The sequence below is a fragment of the Bos indicus genome, chromosome 1 (assembly GCF_029378745.1).
Source record: "Bos indicus isolate NIAB-ARS_2022 breed Sahiwal x Tharparkar chromosome 1, NIAB-ARS_B.indTharparkar_mat_pri_1.0, whole genome shotgun sequence".
In the NCBI taxonomy this organism is placed as follows: domain Eukaryota; kingdom Metazoa; phylum Chordata; class Mammalia; order Artiodactyla; family Bovidae; genus Bos; species Bos indicus.
Genome location: NC_091760.1, coordinates 144113681 through 144138356, shown reverse-complemented (window position 1 = coordinate 144138356; position 24676 = coordinate 144113681). Strand labels below are relative to the sequence as shown.

At 51.5% G+C, this 24676-nt stretch overlaps 1 protein-coding gene across 7 annotated transcripts; it reads right to left on the bottom strand.

The window, feature by feature from the left end:
- Positions 1-23: 23 nt before the first annotated feature.
- On the bottom strand, positions 24-24676 carry RRP1B (ribosomal RNA processing 1B). Of its 7 annotated transcripts, none has more exons than XM_070795531.1 (16): positions 24444-24676; positions 16138-16343; positions 14715-14772; positions 13434-13519; positions 13082-13143; positions 12636-12750; positions 11466-11530; positions 10833-11014; positions 7639-7733; positions 6993-7090; positions 5701-5720; positions 4978-5109; positions 3803-4470; positions 2122-2268; positions 877-940; positions 24-286 (listed from the first exon to the last, which is right to left on the bottom strand). In XM_070795531.1, the coding sequence occupies exons 1-16, from the start codon at positions 24571-24573 to the stop codon at positions 93-95; spliced, it is 2322 nt and encodes a 773-aa protein (XP_070651632.1). In that variant the 5' UTR covers positions 24574-24676; the 3' UTR covers positions 24-92. The 7 variants fall into 7 exon arrangements, with proteins under 7 accessions (XP_070651632.1, XP_070651622.1, XP_019819131.2 ...); XM_070795521.1 differs by having other exon boundaries at positions 12621-12750; positions 24444-24674; XM_019963572.2 differs by having other exon boundaries at positions 12621-12750; positions 16261-16343; positions 24444-24672.

The following is a 24676-nucleotide window of genomic DNA, read 5'->3' as shown; positions in this document are numbered from 1 at the left end:
TATAAAAACAATACAAAGGCCCCTGCCTTTTAAACGTTATAATTTATAGAACATTCTATACAAAAACAGTCTTTAAAAGAACTCTGACTATCTTAGAAGAAGTCCATAGCCGTTGGCCTTCTCTTTGGTGTGACGGTCAGCGGCTTCTTGGGGCCCAGAGGGGTGCTGGCCGGCGAGCTGGTGGGGGTCTTCAGCACCCCATGGAGGGGCCTCTGCTCAGGGTTGAAGGCCACTCGGGAGGGGCCCGTGGGACTGACCAAGATGCTCTTGTCTGTCTTCTTGAACTCTGCCTCGGATGAAAGCCAGGCCACAGTTAACAGGGCACGACTCCTCTTATCTGCCCACTGGCCCCACTGGTGCTGCCCCACCCTCCGCAGGCTCCTACGGGCCCTCAGCCCGGGAGGAGGGGCCGTCAGCGAGGCTCCTGCCCTCAGATGCCTCTCCTCCTCCATGGAAAATGCCCCGAGGCCACCTGGACGGGGCACTGGTGGGCCATGGGGTAGTTATGGAACATGGATGCTTGGTGAACCCCAAGTTTTAAAGTTTCAGGAGGAGCCTTTCCTTCATGGCAATTGATTCCTCCTGTCTTCTCTAGGTCTAAAAACCAGAGTTTCTCAGGTCCCTTCCAGATAGTCCCTCCCCTCTGCGCACACACACCCTTCCTTGTGGTCCCTAAACACAGCCAGGACCTAAACTCACTATGTACTCCTAAAATGCTTGGTTTCCTCCTTTGAAGAAACAAAACAATCACACCTGTACTAAAAGCAGTCAGACAATCCCCCCCAACCCTCCCTGACCCTGGACTGGGTGCCTGGACCGAGGCAGCCACGGTGACAGAGAGACCCACAGACAGACCTAACCCTAACCCAGGCTCACCTGCAGTCATGTTCCTGTTCAACCCAAAGGTCACCTTCTTGGAGCTGGACGGGGTTGTGTGTGGCTACAGGAAAAAATGGCAGGGCAAGGAGTGAAAAGACAATGGCTAAGCCTGAAAAGACAATGGCTAAGCCGTCCCCAGAACCCACGGTGCCTCCAGGCATGGCACTGGCAGGCCAGCCCCGCTCTGCAAGGACCGCCCGTCACGGGGTCCCGGGGAGAGAGAGCAGAGCGAGGACGGCTGACACCTCCGGGGAACACCTGTCCAGACCCCACAGCTCACCTCGTGAGTGGAGTACTGGGTGCCCTGCAAGAGAACCTAGCTCCTGTGGGCGACGGACATGCGCGTCCCAACGTCCTGTGACAGGCCTCCGAAGGGGACCTGTCCTGCATTCTGAAGCACCTGACAAGCTCCTGCTTAGAACGCCACAGTCCTGTCCACTTTTGCTTTAACATCACCAACATCTTAGGACAGAAACTTGGCTTGCACAAGTCTTGAGTCACTGAACCAATATCCTCAAACCATCTTAAAAGAACACATACATACTAACACAGATAGTAGTCACTCTGCTGGTTCAAGTGGGTGCTTGTTAATTTTTCTGGCTATATACCATGGGGCATGCAGGATCTTAGTTCCCTCTCCAGGGATCAAACGTGTGCCCCATGCACTGAGAGCGAGAGTCGTAACCACAGGGTCACCAGGGAAGTCTCCGAGTGGGTGCTATTTAAATGTCCACTTGCTGTGGGTGCCCTGGCAGGGCCAGCCAAGCACGCACGCCCACCTTGATGGCTCCACCAGGACCCGTGTCTTCTGGAGGCAGACTGGACGCAGCCCAGCAGCCTGGCCTGGACTTGCTCACTCTGAGGAGCACTCGGCAGAGCCAGCCCTGCTTTCCTGACCTGAGAACAGCCCCGTCCCCCTGCCACCAATGGGACCCCTCCCACCCTCCCCTCATGTCCTGGGCAGACCGACAGACCCAGGCTCTCCAGAGTTTCCGACTTTCCCTCTCACTGCCTATACGCGTGAATTCGAGGATGACCCCCATGTCCTGCTGATGTACAACAGCACCTCAAGTTCCCTGGCCAAGCCCCCAGTCTGCCTCAGGCCAGCCTGACTCCCTGAACGGGGGCCTGTAGGCCATGGACAGCAGCAGAGGCTAGAGGCTGGCTGCAGACGGTGGGGTCAGGGTGCAGCAGTGGGGCTCCAGCTGAGCCTGTGTGGGGGTAACGGTGTGGGGCAAGTACCTGCAGGGTGGGGCCCAGTGAGGGAGCGGTGCTGCCCCTGGCCTTTCTGAAGAACAGCGGCTTCGGGGAGGACGCAGTGTCGAACGCCATGAAGTCCTTCTCCGTCCTCAGCTTCTTCTTCAAAGGGCCATGCGCCCCACCACTGCCCTGTGTGAGGGGGATGAGATGGGGTCACTCCCACCCATGCGCGTGGGAAGGGAGCAGACAAAACAGAGGACCCACCCACAGGCTCACCCCAGGCCCCTCAACAGCTTGCTTCTGGAGCAGACGTTGCAGAAACCCCCGTCTCCCTGTGCTGGCTCCGTGTCCACAGCCAGGGGTCTCCTGTCTTCTCGGCCACAAGAACCTACTTTTACCCATCTACAAACCTGTGCCCATGTTGGAGGGTTTCTGGCTTTCAGAGACCGTGTGCTAAGCTGTAGCTCGTTGTCTCACTTCTGAACAGATCCCACTGCCCACAGAGAGTCTGCACTGAGGGCAGGTGTGAAGCTGTCAGGTTCCGTGGGCCTGGGACGGGCAGGCACAGAACCTTCCCCGGGACTTTACACTGACACCTGGCCACAGCAGAACCCGCTCCTGTCCCAGAGCCTCAGGGGTCAGGGAAGCCCAAGGCGGCCCCTGCCGCACAGTGGTTTGCACAAGTCCCTGGTGTTCCTGGCTCAGAAGTTTGCCACCTTCCCCTGGAGGGAACCTGGAGCTGCAGACCTGGGCCAGAACCCTGCCCCTTGTGGAGGAAGACCTCCCCAGACCCTCCAATCGTCTCTGAGAGGGGCTGCCAGGGAAAGAAAAAAACCTCTCATCAGTTAAGGAAGATGAGCAGCAATGACCAGTGGGTGATGGGCAGAGGCTGCAGAGCCCGGGAGGTGGCACAGGTGCTCCGGTGTCAGGGAAGGTCTGAGGTGGGAGTGGACTTCCTGGATCCCAGCTGAAATGTTTCCCCCACCCTCAGACCTCCCACTGACCCCTCGGGGGTCCTGCACTGTGAGGCCTGGTACCAGTTGTGCCCATGTCCTTGCAGGCTCCCTAAACAAGGCCCTCGGGTCAGAAGTGCTGCAAAAAGCAGGAGCCGTGGGCACGCATGCTAGGCAGGGCAGCGAGCTGGCTCTGGGAGGCCTGGGGGGTCATGCATCCAGCCCTGCAGGCCGTGAGGACCGCCTGTGCAAGGAGTGGAAGCAGCCCAGGGAGACAATGGCTGCCCTGCATGGGCACAGCCACACGCATGCACAGGGAGGAGGGTGAGAGCTGCACACCCAGAGTCGGCTCCTGCTTCTATCTGCTCCAGAGATCCAAGGGGAGAAAAGCTTCTAGTGAAAAAGAACAGGAGTAAGAGTCTGGGGCTTTTTCTCTTGCCAATGGAGCCCAGGACTGGCCAGGAGCTGGAGGAACATGAGCTCCACATGTGATAGGGGCACCCTGCCTGTTCACTCCATGGAGGTGGAGCGCCCCATGGGCCACTGGGGCAATCCCCCAGCCTGATGCTGGGCCCGTCACACCTCTGATCACTGGGGGTGGGGGTGGGAGGGGAGGCACTGGATGCCCCCAAGACAGGTCACTATTTACTCCTTGGTAGAGGGTGTTAGGAGCCATGATGGCTCCTGGTCCAGGGTCTGACTGCCCCCTGCCCTGGGGCCGAGGGGGCGGGGCCCTGACACTCCTGCTTGGGAGCCCCCCTGTGCCTTACCAGGGCCGGGACGAGCTTCAATCCTCTGGGCTCCACCAAGTTTGACATCTCCTTCATTTTCTTCCTCTTTTTCAAAATGGCAGCTTTCTGAGCACACGAGTCATAGAGGTCAAGGCCGCTGGGCCCCCCACTCTTCTTCTTCAGTTTCCCGCCCAGGGGCAGGGAGGAAGGGCAGTCCCTTCTGTCTGCTGGGTTGGCTGGGGGCCCTTCCCTCTGGGGCAGGGGCCAGGCCAGCACAGGCGGGCCACTGCCGTTGACCAGCAGAGCTCCCAGCTCCCGCCTCCTCTTCAAGACCGGGGCACCGCTGGCTGGGGCCGCTTGAGGGGCCACCCCCTCCAGAGGTGACGCTGTCGGCTCCAGGCCCTCCACCTGGATCCTTGGGCTTCTCTTCCTGGGCCGCTTCCTCCTGTTGTGCAAGGAGGGCCGCTCCAAGCTGCTCTGCTCCTGGGTGCAGGGCATGGCCAAAATTCCCAGGTCAGCCCCACCCGCCTCCGGGGCTCTTTTGGGACTGGCCTCCGGCTCCTGGCTCCCATTCTGCTCTGGGCGCGTGGCTTCCCCACTGCGCCCTGTGCATTCAGCCTGGAGTTGCTTCTTCTTCTTCTTTTTCCTCTTTTTCTTTGGAATGCCACCTTTGCTCTCCTCTTCCTTGGCAGGGGAGAACGTGGTTCCTAGAGACACAAGTCAGTCAACAAGTGCCCGGTGCCCAGGGGACCTGCCAAGGTTGGGGGTACCCACAGCAAGTCGCCAGTCCCCGCCAGGTCCTTCTCTGTGTCCTCGAACTCAACAAGCTTTCTCACTTGCCCATCTCTTCCCCTCCCCAACCATGCCTGGAAACCTTTCTGAGGCCTATTTTGATGTAAATGGATCTGAAACAGTATTTAGATCCCTACTAACTTTCAGGCCCATATCTGGTAATAAAACAAGTGCCCCAAAGGGCAATGTCCACCTAGGACATCCACATCCCCACCCTCTTCCTGCATCAGGAGTCAGCTATGCTTCCGCTTCAGCGAGGCTGGAGCATGGTCCCCCAGAAAACAACAGCTGGACAGACGCTCTCTATACATCTCAGCTCTTCAGAGTGACGGCTTCACTCTGCAGTGACCCGTGTGGACATGAAAGGCGCTCCCTGGGCCGTGCTGGCCCACCGTGTGCTGACCGAGAGCTCTGCAGCTCACCTTTCTCTCCTGCCATGTCTGTCTTCTCCAAAAGTTTATTCCCTTTCTTCCTGTGTGTTCCTTGACTGTGGGTCTGGTCATCTTCGTCAGCAGTGGTGTCCTCAGCAAAACTGAGGCGAGAGAGACTGCGTGCTGGACACCAAAGACGTCTGGTCAGCTTTCTGAGACAAGCACGGCCCTGCCCACCATGTGGGTAATTTTAACCCTGATTCCTGCTGAGTCCCTTATTGCTTCTCCACCCCCAACCTGAAAAGTTGCTGATGCAGGAATTATACACTACGCTCTGTGAGTTTCTCAGCTGAGGCGAGGTCAGGGACTGTAGACCCAGGGTGACAGCCTCTAGAGCTCACCCCCCAAGGATTCGGCTGTGCCATCTCCACATCTCAAGGTCTGTGGGGCCCCCCAATTCGACGCACCCCAAATGCACAAGAGGCAGGGGTAGCATACACATCCACCTGCTCAAATGTAACCCAGCTTCCAAGGAGCAGTTCCCTTCCCCGACCCCGGGGGGCCTGGAGGGGAGGGAGGAGGGGAGGGATGGAGGCCGACTGATCCCAGTGAGAGGGACTCTGAGACTGATGCTTCTCCTTCAGGAAGGCTGAGCTGGAAGCGGCCTGTGAACCCCCCGCCCCCACCCCCACCCCACAGGAAGAACGCGCCCGGCTCCACGTTGCCCATGTTCACTGAGAACATCACCAATTACGATCTTCTGACTTTCCTCACCTGCAGAGAGGCCTCGGAATCTGAAAAAGAAAACAACAAAGGCTCCTAAAGAAACTGCGTCTTCCTGCCCCCCATAAACACATGCACTAACCTTTTACGATGTAAGATGTTTTCCCTTAAGATCTTTATTGAGATATATAATTCACATACCAAACAATTCACCCATTTAAAGTGTACAATTGAATGTTCTATTATCAATATATATGTTTTTTCTTTTCCAATTTTCAATGTATTTTTATTGAAGTATAGATTTACAATGCTAATTTCTGTTGGATGGCACAGTGATTCAATTATACACATAAAGTTATTTTTCAAATTCTCCTCCATTGTGGAGAGAATATCCGCAGGATATTGGACACAGTCCTCTGTGCTATACGTTAGGACCTCGTCGTTTTCCACTCGCTATGTAAGAAATTAATGTGTAAGTGACACTTGGAGTCTGTGAAGTCACTTTCCTTCTTCTCCAGAAAGGGTGGTGGAGAAGGACGGAGGTGTGAAGCAAAACCAAGGACGAAACTGCCCTCAAGTATCACACGCAAGACATGAAGATCTAAGGCTTTGTCCTGGCACATCCCAGTGAGACTGGAGATGGAAAAGTTTCCACCTCTCCTTACATTCCAGTCCCTCTTTGTTAGCGAGCAGAGACGGCCAGCTGTGTTTTGTTCTACATGACTGTGCTAAGTTAGAACAAAAGCAAGCGTGGAGGCGTGTGCCGGGAGGGGGCAGCGCCGGGGAGCAGAAAGGCCGAGCCCAGCCCCAGGTCTGGCAGCTGCAGCCCCAGGCGATCCTTGTACCCCGCTACCTCATCTGTCAGATGGGGCAATCCGAGAAGCTGCCTTGTGGGCTCTCCTGAGTGTGAAATACTCTGTGTAAGTGCTCGGGACAGGGCGGCTCACAGAGCGCAATCGGGCTCAGCTGTTACCTGTCGTCAGTTCCAACGAGCCGCAGGGCTTCGTGGTCACACAGGTGACAGAACCATGCTTCCGGCACACTCCCGGGGAGGTGGAGAGGAGGTAACTGAGTTGCTCTTTGACCCTTGCTGCCACGTCTTGACCTACAGACCTCCTCCTCCATCTCTACCACATAGCTAGGGGGTGAGTGCAGCTGCATGGGCAGAGGGGAAATGGAGAGGCAAGAACCTCTCCGTGGAGCCTTCCAGTGAACGTGTGTGCAAGGTGAAGGGCAGAAGCATTTGAGGTGAGTGGCTGAGAGCTCCTGCTCGGAGTGAAACAGAAGGGCGGGGCTTGAACGTGGAGGATGGATAGGTGAAACCTTCCTCCCCCGTCACTTACTTCTTGATGAGCTCGGAGAGACGTTTCCTGTTGAAGGGAGGGACGTTTTTCCTGTTGGTCATTTCCAGGAGTCGGTCAGCAACCGCCTTGTAGTCAAACTAGGTGAGAAGAAATACTACACGTCTGCCGGAAGTACAGCCCCGCCTGACCCGGAATCATGCCAACTGGAGACCCGCAGCCCAGAGCGCTCCCCGCAGGACGTCCACAGTGTGTCTAAGGCTTGCCCACCAGGAGCCTGATAGCCACTGCCTTCGAAAACTTTCTTCCACTTATTCTTGGGGGAAGCTATTGTTTGTTTCATTTCTTCATGAAAATTTAGGGGGCTGTGTTGTTCTCTAAATTTAATCTAGATGTTCAATTTGTAATGGGTAACATAGTAAATTCCGTTTATTGAAAAAGTACCATCGGGCTGGCTTAAATAGAAGACAACAAATCTCAGTTATTCAAGCCAAAACAAAGACTGACATCTTTCAAAATGCCGTAGTATTTAAACCTGTCTCCAATAAGCTTGTTATAAGAAAAGTGACACCAGTGACCCAGAGATTACAAAGAACCTTATGCATTAGGCCTGTGGTTTAATCGTCTCTGTGGTTTAATTCCCCTTTAGTCAGGCAGCTCTCTACAGAGAGAGACAACTGCTACCAACCTGGAGAAGCGGCCCGGTGTCCTCCACACTTCCGCTGCCGTCCTGTCCACCTTGCTGGCTGCCCTCCTCTTTTCCGGGGTGACATTTGCCTAGTGCTATCAAGAGACACATCCATAGACACAACTCAGATACATGACCACGGCTCCCCCAAAGGAGCCACTGTCCAGTTAGGTGTCTTTCGGTATTTTCAACCTCCAGACACTAAAAAACGAAAAACAAACCTCATACATTTTGCCTTTTAATTACCTCACAGACAAAACTCCCACCATGAACTGCAGTGGAGGAGGACAGCAAACTTGTGGGCCAAGGGCTCGAGCCAGAGGGAGGAGTGGACAGTCTGTCCCGTTTCAGGAAAGCTGGGGCAGTGGTGAACTCTCCACAGCAGGACACTGACCCCCAGGGGCCACCTCAGGAAACACAATGACCTAATGCTAACACGACTTTTTAAAAGTTTTTATTTTATATTGGATACAGCCAGTTGACAATGTTGTGACAGTTTCAGGTGGACAGCAAAGGGACTCAGCCACACATACACATATATCCATGCTTCCCCAAAGTCCCCTCCCATCCAGGTGGCCACGTAACATTGAGCAGAGTTCCTGGTGCTGTGTAGTAAGTCCTTCCTTCCTTCCTTCCATTGTTCTTCCCTAAGTGTCCCTCAAGAGAGGAACTGTTAAAGACGACGGTATATATACACAGTGGAATATTACTGAGCCACTAAAAATGCAACAATACCAACTGTAGCAACACGGATGGACTTCGAGACTGTCACAGAGTGAGTCAGTCAGACAAAGGAGGAGAAATGTCATAACATCCCTTCTATGCAGGCTCTAAAAAGAAATGACACAGATAAGCCTACAAATCAGAAACAGACTCACAGACTTGGAAAACTCATAACTGCCAGGGAGAAGAATGGGGGGAAGGGATAGTTAGGAGTTCGGGATCAACATGTACACACCGCTGTATTTAAAACGGATAGGGCTTCCCTGGTGGTTCAGTGGTAAAGAATCTGCCTGCCAATGCAGGAGACACAGGTCTGATCCCTGGCCTGGGAAGATCCCATATCCCAGGGAGCAACGAAGCCTGTGCACTACCACTACTGACACCGAGCCTGCGCTCTCCAGCCTGGAAGCTGCAACTAGGCCCACGCGCCACACCTGCCGAAGCCTGGGCCTAGAGCCCATGCTCCGCACCAAGAGAAGCCACAGCAACGAGAAGCCCGTCACCGGAACTAGAGAGAAGCCCCCAGTTGCCGCACCTAGAGAAAAGCCTGAGCAGCAATGAAGACCCAGCACAGCCAAAAAATAAATTATTAAAAAACAAAACAAAATAGATAACCAACAAGTACAGCTAACGTGACTTTCGCCATGTACTAAATAACTGAGCATCACAGCCATGGAGAAGCAGATGCACATTGCTACGGAGATCTCACGAGCGCTCACAAGTGTCCTGTCTCTGGCACACTCTCAGCTCCTGAGTGGTGTGGCCTCAGGCAAAAGCCTGGGCAGGTCCCCCAAGCATTTGATGGAAAACCTGGGAGGAAATCTTGGAAGGCGCTTGGGGAAAGTGGGCGCTCTGGTTCAGACAGAAACGTGGCGCAGGAGGGTCCAGAGACGACACAAAAGCGCTCAAGGCTGTTCAGCTAATGCTGTCGCCCGCGGTGAATTTAAAATGAGAATATCTTGTCTTTTCTTTCTTAAAGATTTCTTTCCTTACGAAATAATAAAATAACATCATTGTACAAGACTTAGAAAAACAGACAAAAGCACAGAGGAAAATAAGAGATCACGCACAATTTTGCTATGCAGGCTAGTTCCTACCACCTTATACACTCTTCCAGATACACACATACGTGTTTATATATGTCTATGTCTAAACATAAAAACCAGGCACTTCCCACACAGGGTTCTTGTTATTGTTCAGTCACTAAGCTGTGTCCAACTCTTGGCGACCCTCTGGACTGCAGCACGCCAGGCTTCCCTATCCTTCACTATCTCCGAGAGTTTGCTCAAATTCATGTCCATTGAGTTGGTGATGCCACCCAACCATCTCCTCCTCTGCTGCTCTCCGCTTCTCCTCGTGCATTCAATCATTCCCAGCATCAGGGTCTTTTCCAAGTGAGTCAACTCTTTGCATCAGGTGGCCAAAGTATTGGTGATTCAGCATCAGTCCTTCCCATGAATACTCAGGGTTGATTTCCTTTGGGATTGACTGCTTTGATCTCCTCGGCAGTACAGGAGACTCTGAAGAGTCTTCCCCAGCACCACTTGAAGGCAGCAGTTCTCCAGTGCTCAGCCTTTATGGCTCTCCTCTCCCATCCGTACATGAGGGCTGGAAAAACTGCAGCTTTGACTATATGGACTTCTGTAAGCCAAGTGACACCTCTGCTTTTTAAAAATGTTGTCTGTAAGTTTTTATGTCTTGCTATAAAAATCTTTCCCTGGCCGTTAATTTTTGAAAGCTTTCCTTTTTAACGACTCCAGGACATTTCAAAGGCATGGGTACACCCTGAACTAGCCCTTCACCTACTGCTTAAGGCACTGAGATGCTATCAACCACAGGAAATTCTGATGAGGCTGCAATTTAAATGCCCCATGTGAGTCCCATGGACATTAAACAGTGCTGAGAGCGAGGTGCATGCATGGTGGGTGCTTACACACCCTAAGGAAAAGAATCCTGGAGGAAGGAGGAGACAGAGAAGAGAGCTACAGACACAAGACTGCATTCCCAACACATCTGTAAATCGGGTCTCCGATCAGGGACCCTTCAACAGGCATGAGGCCAGATTAGGATTTTTTTTTAAAAGCTGCAACATCAAAAAACACACAGAAACCCAAAACAGCAGCAATGGAAATGATGAAACCGTGGAAGAAAGCCTCGTGACCTGGGAGACGCAGAAAGTGTGTATGTGTATGTGCAGGGGAACCAGGCTCCAAAACAGCAGCAATGGAAATGATGAAACCCTGGAAGAAAGCCTCGTGACCTGGGAGATGCAGAAAGTGTGTATGTGTATGTGCAGGGGGACCAGGCTCCGGACTGTGCAGGTGTCTTAACAAAGCTGTGCTCCCCTCCGTGGGTGATGCTCAAGGTGATGAGCTCCAGGTGGTGGTCAGTGAGCTGCCAACGAATGCACTGAAAACTGTTCCTGTGACGTGAATTTTACCTAAGAAAGACCCTTCAAGTAAATTTCTCACCTGCTTTCTTTTTCCTGGCCGCTTTTCTCCAGGTCATCTCGTTTCCAGACGCCTCTTCCTCTGAGAGGCCGCCGCCACCCACTTGTGTCTTCTGTTCCTTGGCTGTCTCTTCAGGTACAAAAGGAGACTGATCTACAATGACTTCAAAAACACCCCTAGCTATAGTCTGTACCAAAGTCTGGCTGAGGGCGGAAGCACAGCAGAGAGAGCGTGTTAGCGGATGGCCTGGACTCTGTTCCCTCAAGGAGCGCAGTGGGCGAGAGGCAGAGCACGCCACTGCTCGCCCAGTCCAGCCCACCAGGGACCCATGGACCAGAGCTGCATTTCTAGCCATACCCTGTGCTGACGCACTGCAGCCATGAGGGGCCATTTGCTAAGCGCTGTGTGATGGAGTGGTGGGACCCGGGACAGAAGGAACGTGGGCGCAGGAGGGGTGCGGGGAGGGGGAGTCATGGAGCCCCTGGGGAACACAGCTGGGAGAGCCCAGCCAGGACTCAAGAGCTGACAGGCGTTAGAATTTGGTGCTTCTGAGTGCTGGCTGACCCGTGCATCATATTTCACCTACAATTTTACCACCAGCCCCCATAAACAAGTACCAACTGAAGTGGTAGAAGAAACACATGAATCACTTACTCCCTAGTCTTGGCAGCGATCTTGCAGAATGGATCAATAAACTTGAGATTTTGATCTGCCAAAAGCTGTAACAAAGGAAAAAAAAAATGAGGGGAAAAAAAAGAGCCTTTCAGATGTGCCTTTGAAAAAGGAACCACTGGTGTTTTTCAGACAGGTTGAATCAGACCCACACATCTCTCACAATGCCCAAAATGCACTCTGCTAAAAGTCATGGCCACGGTCCAATCATCCAAGCATCTTATTGGCGCAGTGGCCAGAGAGGACAGCCCACCCCACCCGGCACTGTTCCATCCTACATTCCCGACAGAGACTCCGTCCTCCATGGAGACAGGACACTCCCAGACACCAAGGTGAAGGAATTAAAAAACAACATACACTTTAATTATGAAACAAAAAACAAACACATGTTCACTGCAGACACTTGTGAAAGAAAAGAGTAAATCACTGCTCCTCATCCCCAATTCAGATAATCACTGGCTTGCTAAAAACTGTGTTATTTCCTCTCTAGACCTGCGTCTTGAACAGGCCATACCGTTTGTGCAGCTTTGTCTACCTCTTTTCCCCCCACTTTTTTTCTGGGCCACGCCACACAGCATGCGGGATCTCAGTCCCCTGACCAGGGATTAAACCCACGTTCCCTGAGGTGGAAGCTGTCCTAACCACTGGACAGTCAGTCAGGGAAGTTCCTCCGTACTGCTATCTATCTATCCATCTCACACAATGCAGCTTTTGGGAATTTAGTTCCCCAGCCAGGAAGTGAACTAGTGCCTGCTGCGGCGGAACTTCTAACCACGGGACTGTCAGCGAAGTCCCTTGACTTTTAAAAACAACCTCATGAATACCTCCTTGTGTTACAGAATTCTTCAGTGGACTATGGAAGTTGTTTTTGACTCGGGTATCAGACTTCCATGTACACTGTTAGCGCACAAATCTGCCCACACGATCCACTGCCTGTTTAGGACACACTTCTAGATGAGGAAGAACTATGTCAAAGGACAGGCTGACCCATTCATGCTGCTGCAGCCGATGTAACCCTGGGCTCTGCCAACAGCATTTTACCTCCAGCCCGTGGAGCACTCAGAGCAGGGCCCAGGCCCTGCCAGTTCAGGGGCACCTTGGCCCCACGCACTGTGGCAGGGGGCCTGCCCTTCTTACCTCCTTCCCGCCCACCTTGGACAGCTCGTCCAGGTAAATGTCGACGAAGAGTAACTTCACTCCATTTGGAGACCGACTCTCAGGATGCAGGACCGCCTTCATCAAGACGTTGAGGAAAAGCTTGATGCGGCTAAAGGAAAAAAACACACAGCTATACAACCCCTGCTGCCAACATCCTCTCCATCCCCAGAGAGAACGTGACACTCTTGTGCCCACCTGCTAAACAAGCAATGCACGATGGAGGAAGTTCAACAATCACTGAAATGAGTATAGTGTTGTTGTGTGTGCTCAGTTCTGCGGGATTTGAAGTTCTTCAGGCATGAGGATGCTGGGCTCTTGGTACTCAGAGTGGAAGGCATGGATCAGGTGACTCAGACTTGTTAACTGAATCACTTAGAAAACCACGCCATTGCCTTAAAAATTTTAAGGCCCCCAAATGCTAATCCAGAGGGTTCACCAACCTTTCTTCCCAGCCATTTCGCTTCAGAACTTCAAAGGACTGCCTCAGGACCAGACGAATCAGCTAGAGACAGATAACTTTTGTTACAAAAGGGAAAGTGACAAACATCCATCAGCTTAGCAGAACAACAGCTACAGCCTGGATCCTCTAAGTGAAAAGTTCCTACAATAACAGTCAGCTTCTAGATCAAACAGTTAACTAAGGAGCCCCAGACTCACTCTGACAGGTGAAGAGATAAAACCGACGCCTCTGAACACGTCCTCTAGCGCCCCCTGCCAGTCACCTTACAATGCACCGCACAACCGCCTCCCTGCCCCCAAGCTCCAGGGAAGGGGCTGCGGCCCCACCCTCACCATGTGGTATTTGTCCAGACGGAGCCCTTCGATGCCCGGCCACTCGCGATTCACGGTCTGCCAGAAGGTTTGGATGAACAGGTGCTCTGCAGGGAATAAGAGGCTCTGAATGCTCCATTCGCAAGGTGCCGTGTCACCACAGAACAAGTTCACAGAGGGAGACAGACTAGGATCTCTCAAGGATTCTTGGGCAGCTAGAAAATCTGGTTGGTAACTAAGTATGGTTGATAATTTTTTATATTTCAATAAAAGCTTATTTTAACAAGAAGTGGTAATATCTTAATGTTTGACTAGAAAGCTCTCTGGAGCGTGTTTCATTATCCATTGTAAAGCCATGATTCTGTTAAAAATCAAAAGCCAGATACTGGCCCTTCTTGTCCAAATACACTTAACAATCAGCCCTAAGCCATCCACCTGATAGACACCTGGGGGACCCACGCAGAGAGCCAGCCTTCTGTTTTCATGCTCAGTGTCAGCTGAGTGAACTTTAACAAAACACTGGTTTTCTCTTCTGAGCCATGAAACCAGCACTTTTTTATCCCAAAATGGTTTGTTTTTTGCTTTACTTCCTTTTGCACAATTCTCTCTTGATATATGAAAAGCTACAGTATATTCCATGTTTAGAATTTTGATCCTTACGAGTCAGCTGGGAGCCTGCTAAAATCCAGAGAATCACTGAGAGTTAATAAAGCCATTGGGTGGTTCTGTTCTGAGGAGGGCTGGGCAAAAGCAGTGAATTCTGCCTTCTCTGCTTCTGTAAGTAATCAAAGCTGAATGTCTCAGAAACATTAATAATTAATTTCTCCCTTTGTTTATTCGTTTTTGGTCAAGAGGGGTCACTTTACAGTTTGTTACCAGTGATGACCTGAAATGGCTCTAGTCCCAGGGAGGACAACCAGCATCCAGAGGTCACCGCGGTCACCAGCACAGTCACACGCAGCTTCTGAGAGCGTTAAAGTAACTCAGAACGTGGAAACCCTGGAGGACTGCTATTTTTTTAAAGACTCTTCTGAAACCTCTGAGACGCCGACTGTGACGTCCCCCAGGACACCGCCTTTGTTCACCCTCCCGCTTGTCAGTATCTAAGCCTGACACAGGTTCCCCGTGGGGCGGTCTGTCACCCGACATTCGCACTCCAGGTGCCCAGGCTCATGTGACGCCAGCCCCCCGGAAAATGGAAACTTTGAAGGAAGGAGAAGAAACGACATTGAGTAGGTTTCTTAGGCAAGTTACCAAATCTGATGAGCAGGTTTTGAAAGTCACGAAAATATCAGGACTTACGAGCCTCTGAGTTGTTAACAACATGGATGAGTTGGGAAATAGTGTTCGCTAGCTCCTCCTGCAAAGTGGGGTTGGGGAAAAACAGCGGGGTTATTACGTGGAACCATGAGAGGACCGCATCACGGCCTGTGGGAGGGGGTCATCCCCTCCATTCTCACTGTTACCTCCACTAACAAGAGTGTATCTGAACACCTGGATTGCATCACACATGAAACCCCCAGTTTCAACGGACTACTGTGCCAATGCAATGTGCCTTCAGAACCAGGCTGTGTGCTCACACACGCTATCCCTGGGGTGAGTTCAACTGACCCACACAAGAAACATCAGCTCTCAACTCCTGGCTTTCAACATATAACTCGGGTTGAGATTCCATCCGAATCCCCCCAAATAATGGAAACGCAGATGCCAACTGCGACGAGGGGGCGTCACTGGCAGTGAGATACCGGGACTGTCACTCCATGTGGCTCCTGCTGGCTTGCTGGCAGACAGGCTGCGGGGGCAAGGCGGCAGAAAGCGGAAGAGCCATCCTACTGAGGTGCACAAGTTTGTCTGGGGGAGAACTCGGGCTCTGGGTCTATGAAGAAACCTGCCTCTGGGAGTGTCCACAGAAGAATAATCCTCACTGCTATCATGGGGCCTTCACCTAGACTCAAGTCTTTCTCACCCATGTTAAATGAACCCCGGACTTGAAAGTGATGTTCCCATTCATCTGTTTCCTTCCTCCACTAAAGCTGTTGGTTGTCACTTTGAATGTAACTTAAAAATATTTTGCTCTGCTGTCCTACTCAAAACATGTTCAGTGGAGTAAAGGCAGGAAATCAAAGTGAGTCACTACAGGGCTCAGGGGAAGCAGAATAGCTGCAGGTAAAAGCCAGACAAGTAAAAACCTACCCTTGCATTTTGTACATCAAGGGGCTTCAAACAGTGCCCCCAAAGCTGACCCTCTCCTGCTACAAAGACAGGCCTGCTTTCACACATCAGGAAAGAGCTCTTCAAGAGCCTAAACCACTTTCTTTGATGGTTCTGGAGGCAGGGCTTGGTGTGCTCAGCAGACAGGGGTCCAGGTGAGTGCACACCCCTGGGCAGGTCTCCACTGCCTTTGTGATGAGACCATCAGCTCCAGGACCACTGCTCATTCTGCAAAGACTCTGCCCCTGGCACAAGACTCTACCCCACGTAACTGCGGCAGAGCTAGGCCCAGAGCCGGGTAGCTCACAGGATCTTAGACTAGTGTCATGCTATTTTTGACCATGAATAATAAAGGAGGAAACAGAAACTTTATAATGTAAAACCTACCATGGAACCTATGAAACTGTGACAGAGAAATAATAAATCTAATTTATGTGTCTTCGTTTGTCTTTGAAAAGATTTCACCTCAATGCTTGCATCCCTTTCTCTATGGACAAGTGGTGGCAAAGTGAACCTTTGAAGCAATGGTTATCCATCTGTTTCCGTACATCAGGGGTGGATACAGCATAAAGCGGGCAGGTCTCTCGTTCACTGGTGCCCCGAGTCCAGCAACGTGACACAGGGAACTGTAGGTTACCTGCAGAAGTGGTTCATCCTGCACCCACATGCAATAGAACAGCCCTTTCCAGATTTTTAGAAGTTCTTCTTGGCTGAAACCTCCTAGAAGGCAAAAGACCAGAAAAGTCTTATTTCAGAGTCTGCACGTTTCCTCCTTAAGTTTACAGCTGCCACAGAAGCAGTGAGAATAATACTGAGCACATTTTCACTCTTTTACTTGCAAATGTCTTTTTTATTTGAAGCACACATTTTCTTGCTGTTACAAAACAAAGACATAAATGCTTTAGTTTTGTCAGCTATGGGGCAGGGCGGTGGCGGTAGAGTGTTCTCACGATCTGACTAGCATAGGAAAGCAAACGTCATCCACATACAGAATTAATTTAGTTCACGAGTCATTTAGGAGTTCCCTCAAGTGGTCCTCTGCCTGAAATTAGCAACCCCCTCCACCCCTGCAACACCACCATTGTCACTGGTCTGGCCAAGTTAGACCGAAAATCCTGCAGATGGTCTGCCCAAGTCCTTACAACTGGCCCAGGGGAACAGGCCAGGCTTTGGGATATTTCTGCAAAGATGACTTTTTTGGGACCTTGGCTGGGCTGGACCTTGACCTCTTCTTTCCCAGTTACGGTTTTCACCTACCAGGTATGTGCAGTTTTAAGTGGCATCATCCAGGTCAGCCTTGTTCTTATTATTCCAGCCTGCCTTTCTGCCTGAACCCCCTACAGCCAAGCCACAAGTTGTACACAGACTCCCGCCTCCTGGGTCAACCCTGCTGCTGCTGCTAAGTCACTTTCGTCGTGTCCGACTCTGTGCGACCCCATAGATGGCAGCCCACCAGGCTCCCCCGTCCCTGGGATTCTTCAGGCAGGAACACTGGAGTGGGTCGACCCTAGGCATCACCAAACGACTGTGGAGTAACCTAAGGACTCATGAGATCAGGTAAGTGCACATTCCTGCAGTCTCCAAGCCTGCAGAGGACAGACAGAACCCTCAAACCTGATGCCCATTACAGCGATCTTTATAATCCTTCACTAGAAGGTCCTGGGAAGAACCTTGTGGTGCAGCAAAGGACAGATGCGGTGAATATAAACAAGTATGTATTTAGAATCAATGTGATCTCAGGACCCTACAGGATTAGTTCAGAGTGATGAAGAGGTCCCTTCTGACAGAATGAGCTTTACTTATTTCATTTGGAGGAAGCTGAAGAGCTGTATAAGGTACTGATCTCCAAGTTACTAAAGACCTTTCCCATGCCAACAATTTCATCACAGTGTATTTTGATTCTTTGTGATAGGCTCTTATTTGCCAGAAACTATAGTGAAATTAAAAGACGCTTACTCCTTGGAAGAAACGTTATGACCAACCTAGAGAGCATATTGAAAAGCAGAGATATTACTTTGCCAACAAAGGTCCGTCTAGTCAAGGCTATGGTTTTTCCAGTGGTCATGTATGGATGCGAGAGTTGGACTGTAAAGAAAGCTGAGCGCTGAAGAATTGATGCTTTTGAACTGTGGTGTTGGAGAAGACTCTTGAGGGTCCCTTGGACTGCAAGGAGATCCAACCAGTCCATTCTAAAGGAGATCAGTCCTGGGTGTTCTTTGGAAGGAATAATGCTAAAGCTGAAACTCCAGTACTTTGGCCACCTCATGCAAAGAGCTGACTCATTGGAAAAGACCCTGATGCTGGGAGGGATTGGGGGCAGGAGGAGAAGGGGACGACAGAGGATGAGATGGCTGGATGGCATCACCGACTCGATGGACGTGAGTCTGAGTGAACTCCGGGAGATGGTGATGGACAGGGAGGCCTGGTGTGCTGTGATTCATGGGGTTGCAAAGAGTTGGACACGACTGAGAGACTGAACTGATAGTGAAACTGGCTTATTAAAGTGCCTTTCGTTTAGGGGTTAAGCAAACTGGTTTTCCTTCACCTGCCTGTTACAAATAAGACATACCTGGGGCTCTTCCCACTGAGGACACAGCTACACGTGAGTGGTGGGTTCCACCAGAGCACACTGACTTAGTCACGACTGCAGTACCTCTGGCGTGGGCTCCTGTGTTTACATCCAACCATGTTCAGACTAATGAATCATGGATCTATCTGAGCAGGGTCATCAATGGCGTTGAAACAGCAGATGAAAGGCTAGTGACGGGTTTCACAGTGCATGCATCAGACCAACACCACCAAGCCCACTGGATGCCCCACGTGACGCAGCAGGAAGAACACAGAACTGCTTGGTAAGTATTCTCACAAAAACAAAAAACTGAACCTACACTGCTTCAAATGTTAACTTTTAATACCAGTTTGCAGGAACTATAGGAGACAGAAAAACAGATTAAATGAGACCATGGGATGCAGTCAGCAAAACCCCAAATGGTGGGGGGGTCTCCATAGGACAAATGACCCAGTTCTTCCAACAAATAAGTGCAAGGAAAAGAAAAGCCGGATAAGAACTGTTAGAATTGAAGAGTCACTATAGACGTGACAACCAAACACAATCGGTGGGTCTCATGTGGATTCTGATTTGTCATTAAGAGTGTATGAAATGATGGGAATGCACAAGATTGATACTTCATATTAAGGAAAAATTTCCTAAAGGTGTGACAATGTGGTTACGTTAGCAGGGTCCTTATCTCAGAGGTACATACTTAGGTATCAGAAGGTGCAATGAGACACCAGGGGTTTGCTTCCCAAGAATCTCATGGGAAGGAGGAAGTGGGCCCATCAAATGACCTGGCCAGGTAATTAATAAATACTGAAGCAAAGTACTTGTATTTGAAATGACACATTTGAAATATTCCTTAAAGAAAAGGGAAAAAAAGAACTGCATGAGAGTATCAACATGAAAATGTTATCATGGGCTGTTTTCTTTCCTCTTTTTTTTTTTAAACTGTTTAGAAAACTCATCATAATGAAACTTGAAAGGCAAGAACACTGACGAAATAGGACTTAAACGACACCAGTTCCTGCACAAAGCTTGGGACTGGGCATCCTTGTTTCCGCTCAGCAGCTTCACTGTCTGCCCCCCTCCAGAGCTGCCCCCTCTCAAGGCAGGGCCTGGGAGGAAGGCAGGAGTCCCGGGGGCAGGGTGCTGGTGTGAGAATGGAAAGAAGATCCTCTCTCGCGGGTCTCAGGAAGCACTCTCTTCTCTCCCGGGAGATCTGAAGAGAAGACGGAAGTTTGGAGCCAGCCACATGCCCAGGAGCCTGTCTAGGATGGGAGAACCTGGGGGCAAAGCCATCTGGGGAGGAGCAGGGCTCTGGCAACACCAGCGGAGCCTCAGCACAAAGCTGAGATTTGGTTTCTTCCCTGAAAACTGGTGGGGCCTGGACATTCTGTCAGGTTTCTACTGAAAAAGAACCCTAAGCATTAAGAACACATTTCTACTGCAAGAAAAATCAGACACGCTATCAAACCATACACTGCAGCTGCTAACTTGCTTCAGTCATGTTCGACCCTGTAGACCCCATAGACGTCAGCCCACCAGGCTCCCCCGTCCCTGGGATTCTCCAGACAAGAACACTGGAGAGGGTTGCCATTTCCTTTTCCAGTGCATAAAAGTGAAAAGTGAAAGTGAAGTCGCTCAGTTGTGTCCGACTCTTAGTGACCCCATGGACTGCAGCCCACTAGGCTCCTCCGTCCCTGGGATTTTCCAGGCAAGAGTACTGGAGTGGGGTGCCATCGCCTTCTCCAATCAAAGCATACACTAGAGAGTCCTTATTCACTGCCTCCTGAAGCCGGTCCCTTCCCAGAGGGCCCCTGCTCCAGGTCTGGGGGCATCTTTCTTGTGCACGGTTTTGCAACACTCATGTGTGACGCAGAAACACACTGCTGCGTGTGCACGAGGCTCAGAAGCCGGTTCACTTAAAAAGGGCACAATGCGCATTCCTCTCCGGGTGCTTTCTCCAGGACAGCAGTGTGTGGACCGCTGCTCAGAGATCATGGCGGGCAGCTAGCACCTCTAGGCAACCCACCTGTGCTGGCGAGGATGCGCTAGAGACCTTAGCGAGGGAAAACAAGAGATATCCACAGAACGACCCGGGAGAGCAGATCCTGGAACGTGGGCAGGAAAGGGAGCTGGGAGTGAAAACAGGTTCTGACCTTCATCCTACGTGAAGTGACCAAGGACAGGGAGACAAAGCACTGGTCAGGCCCCGGGCCGCTCCTTACCGGCTGGGCCCTCCTGGAAAGGCCTGTGACACAGGTGAGGCTCACACTCGGGGTCAAGACTGAGTGCACAAGTGAGAGGCGTGTGGCAGTCACACATCACTGTCCCACATCCTCCACCACAGTCCAGTAGGTACTGCTGCTGCTGCTAAGTTGCTTCAGTCGTATCCAATTTTGTGCGACCCCATGGACTGCAGCCCACCAGGCTTCTCCGTTCATGGGATTCTCCAGGCAAGAACACTGGAGTGGGTTGCCATTTCCTTCTCCAATGTATGAAAGTGAAAAGTGAAAGTGAAGTCCCTCAGTCGTGTCTGACTCTTAGCAACCCCATAGACTGCAGCCTACCAGGCTCCTCTGTCCATGGGATTTTCCAGGCAACAGTACTGGAGTGTGGTGCCATTGCCTTCTCTTCCAGTAGGTACAGCTCCCTTTAAAACACCTGTTCTCAGTACAGGTATAGAAGTCCTTCGTCTTCACTCAGGAACTTAACTGGGAAAAACAAGGCACCAATCTTTGAAGTACTTAAAGCCAAACAGAATGCTCACCATCTGATGTGTCTTAGTGCTCTGCAGGTGAAGGACAACGTACCCTCGTCACACGAGGTGTGACGTTTGTACGTCACCCACACACAAACTGTCACAACGTTGATTTTAAAAGCAGACTCATCCCACAGCTGCTTCTGGATTCGTCTCTTCTGGGGGTTGAGCTTCTTAAACGTAATGCAACTACGTTTCTAACAACAATACAGGTTTATTTACTTCATAATGAATAAGATGAACATCAAAGTGAGACTTGGACACAGAAAATCCAACAGCTCCTCTCATGGGGAGATCAGCCCAGGAGCCTGCTGAGCCCCTAACACTCCACCCACATCCGTGTGGGAACAGCCTCAGCTCCAGTCAATAACACTCGACCCCACGTCTGTGTGGAAATAACCTCAGCTCCAGCCATTCTATTAAGTTCTGGGTCGAGAGACCCCAACCCTGCCAGTGTGAAGATGTGCTCACTCCCTCACCACTGCACTGACTCTAAGACACCAGGAGCCACAAATGCACTGTTATTTTACGTGCAGAAGAGAAAGCAGAAATGCAACCAAACTACCACACGTTGATTTTAAAACGTATCCGAGTGAAAGTGAAAGTCGCTCAGTCGAGTCCGACTCTTTGTGACCCCATGGACTATACAGTCCATGGAATTCTCCAGGCCAGAATACTGGAGTGGGTAGCCTTTCCCTTCTCCAGGGGATCTTCCAACCCAGGGATCGAACTCAGGTTTCCTGCATTGCAAGTGGATTCTTCACCAGCTGAGCCACAGGGAAGCGCTAAAGGCTGAGAGTTGCAGATAAAAAGAGGCAGAGATATTTATTCTGTTCACAGCTGCATTCCCAGCACCAAAAGCTGTGACCCAAACGGCAACAGCACACCTGCAGTGGGCACCCCACGGGTGTGCAAAACACACACGAGTGAGTGAATAGGGACAAGTGAGCCCTTGTGAGCAAAACTGCGGTTATTCACAGCTGTGAATGATCAACACTTAAAGCAGGTACAGCAACACTCAGTTGCTTTAAGCTCTACAAAGATTTTCAATTTGTTTTCAAACCAAGTTACTAATGGACAGTAGAGTGACACCTCAGACTCTCTTTTTTATGCCTGGACGAGACACAATTGACTGGATCAGTGAGGTTCCACCGTCAGGCCAAGTTATTTCCGAAAGTGTGTTTCTCTTCCGACAGGCACAGCTGTGGCAGGGACTATGTCCGTTCTGTCCCATCACCCTTGTCTAGACGTGCACTTTACTGTCGCTTTTCTGAAGGCCTGCTACACTCCCTGCATTGTGAGGAGCATAGGACAAGTAACTCAGACCACCCCGGGCACTGCACGCCCCCTGGGCATCCTGCCCTGGGACCACCCCAACATTTCAGACCCCGAGCCTGTTCACCAAAGGGGTTTGAACACCAGGCTCTGTCTGGTCGCCTCAACCCGTAGGCGCTGCATCTGGTCCTTCTTCTGTTCTGTACACAGGCCGGCCCTTGCGTGTCTGGATGCGCGCCCACTTCCAGCTAGGAAAACAGATGGAAGTTTACAGTGTTTTGGGGAGACAGTGATACACTGACTGATAATTAGGAAGCAGGGCAGCTAAGTGCCACAACAGAGACACACAGGGTATCCCGGGATCCTTGTGGGGCAGGGTGAGGTGAGACAGAAGGCCTTTTGGAGCGAGTGATGCTGAACTGAGTGCTGAGAGTTGGAGAAGTGTGGGGATCTTTTCAGAGAACGGGAGATGTGAAGGCAGAGGTGAGAATTAGTGTACTGAACACCAGGAACCAGTGTGGAGCAGTCACATGGGGAAGAGGGGCTGAGGTGTGGAGAGAAAGGCAGAACAGACCATGGTCCGCAGACCTGGGATTCTGACCTGTCCAGCTGTTTTAAGAAGATGAGCCAGGCTGGTTCCAGAGCAGGGGTTCACTTGGGGCAACTGGAGTTTAGATGAGCGAGGAAGCAAACAACCACAGAAGTCTAGATGAGACGAGGCGGGGGTGGGAGTGGGGCTTCAGACAGGGGAGAGTAGAGACCAGAGGACACTGGATGCAGGGTCGGGGAGAGGAGGCCAGCTAGAGTCTGGGTGGGGAGGGGAACTAGCATCCAAAATGAAAGAGCAGGGGCAGCAGAAGAGGTTTGGTGGTTGGGGGGTGGGAAGAAAAATGAATCACTTTTGGACATTCTGGTCTGAGGACACACAGGTGGACACTGCCAGGTGAGAAGGGCATATCTGAGCTGAAAGCAGCAAAGGTCTGGGTTAGAAGACCAGGGTTAGAAACCTCCAGCATATATGGGATGAGTAAATTACATCTGCTGGGGAGACACTGAACAGTCAAAGTCTTTCTAGCAGACTTCCCATGAAACGGTACTTTCTCTCCCCTGGGTAGTCTTTTGTGGTTTCTCCTTAAAATAAAACATTAACTAAGGAAGTCAGCACAAGGAGAGATAACATCAATTTTTTGAAAGAGGCTCTATGTACCAGAACTAGCAATAAAAAAAATCAGACTTATCTTGTGTGCTCAGTCGCGTCTGAGACTTTGGGATTCCATGGGCTGTAGCCCACCAGGCTCCTCTGTCCATGGGATTCTCCAGGCAAGAATACTTCAGTGGGTTGCAATGCCTTTCTCCAGGAGGGTCTTCCTGACCCAGGGATCGAACCCAGGTCCCCCACATTGTAGGCGGATTCTTTAACGTCTGAGCCACCAGGGAAGCCCAGACTTATCTCAGTGCCATACAAACCTCCACTGCACACTGTAGCTCATTCTTTCAGGAGTTTACAGATCAGTTAATGAAATCCTTCAACGGTACCCACTGCTGTTTAAACCCAAATCACAAAGCCCAGTGTGACTTGGCCACTGCCTACTTGTTCAACTTCACCTTCCCTCACCCTCCTTTACTTACTAACCTTCTGGCACTGCTAGCCCGCCTCCTCTCCGACCTGCTGAACGTCAACGGCCCATGTAGAGGATGGCTTTCTTTCCTTGGTTTTCGTTTCCTTTACTTTGCTTAAAGGAGCTCTGTTTCAGTTATAAATTCCTCCCTAGACTTCCCGGGACAACTCCCTCCAGGGTAGGGATTCTGACTTCTCTTTTGCAGTCCCAGCTCCTAAACGTGTTAGTCAAGTGAAGGCGTGACTCAAAGAAGAGCGCACCAGAATCTATCAGGTGAGCATAATGATCCAGCGTCCAGGCTCGGGGGTGGACAGAACGGGTCTATCCTAAGCTTCACCACCCACTGTGACTTTCAACAGACCACCCGACCTTGTTGGCCGCAGCCCCTCAACCTCAGAACTGGACGAGACCCAGCAGAAAGCGGACACAAAAGCACACGCGGGAGTGCGACACGGTGCCACACGCTCTCCCCGCTCCGCCCGCGACTCCCCAGGCCCGTCCCCTGTGACGCACCTCCGACCGGGCCCCTTCCCGCCCCACCCCCAGTACGGCCCACCCCGGGCTCCCACGCCCGGCCGCCATGTGCGCGGAGGACCGCCGGCGCCCACCTGTCTCCTTCTGCGTCTTCACGCTGATGTACTGGCGCAGCTTCTTCACCGCCCGGTCCCGGATACCCTTCTCGTGGGACGCCAGCCGCTGAGCGAACTGGATCTCGGCCGGCTGCATGGCGGGGGCCATCGTGTCCGTTGGAGCATCCCCCGCCGCAGCCCGCCGCCACAGAACGCCCGCCGCCTCGCCGCCCCGGTCGCGACTGCGCAGAAGGCTATGGCGTGTGCAGCGG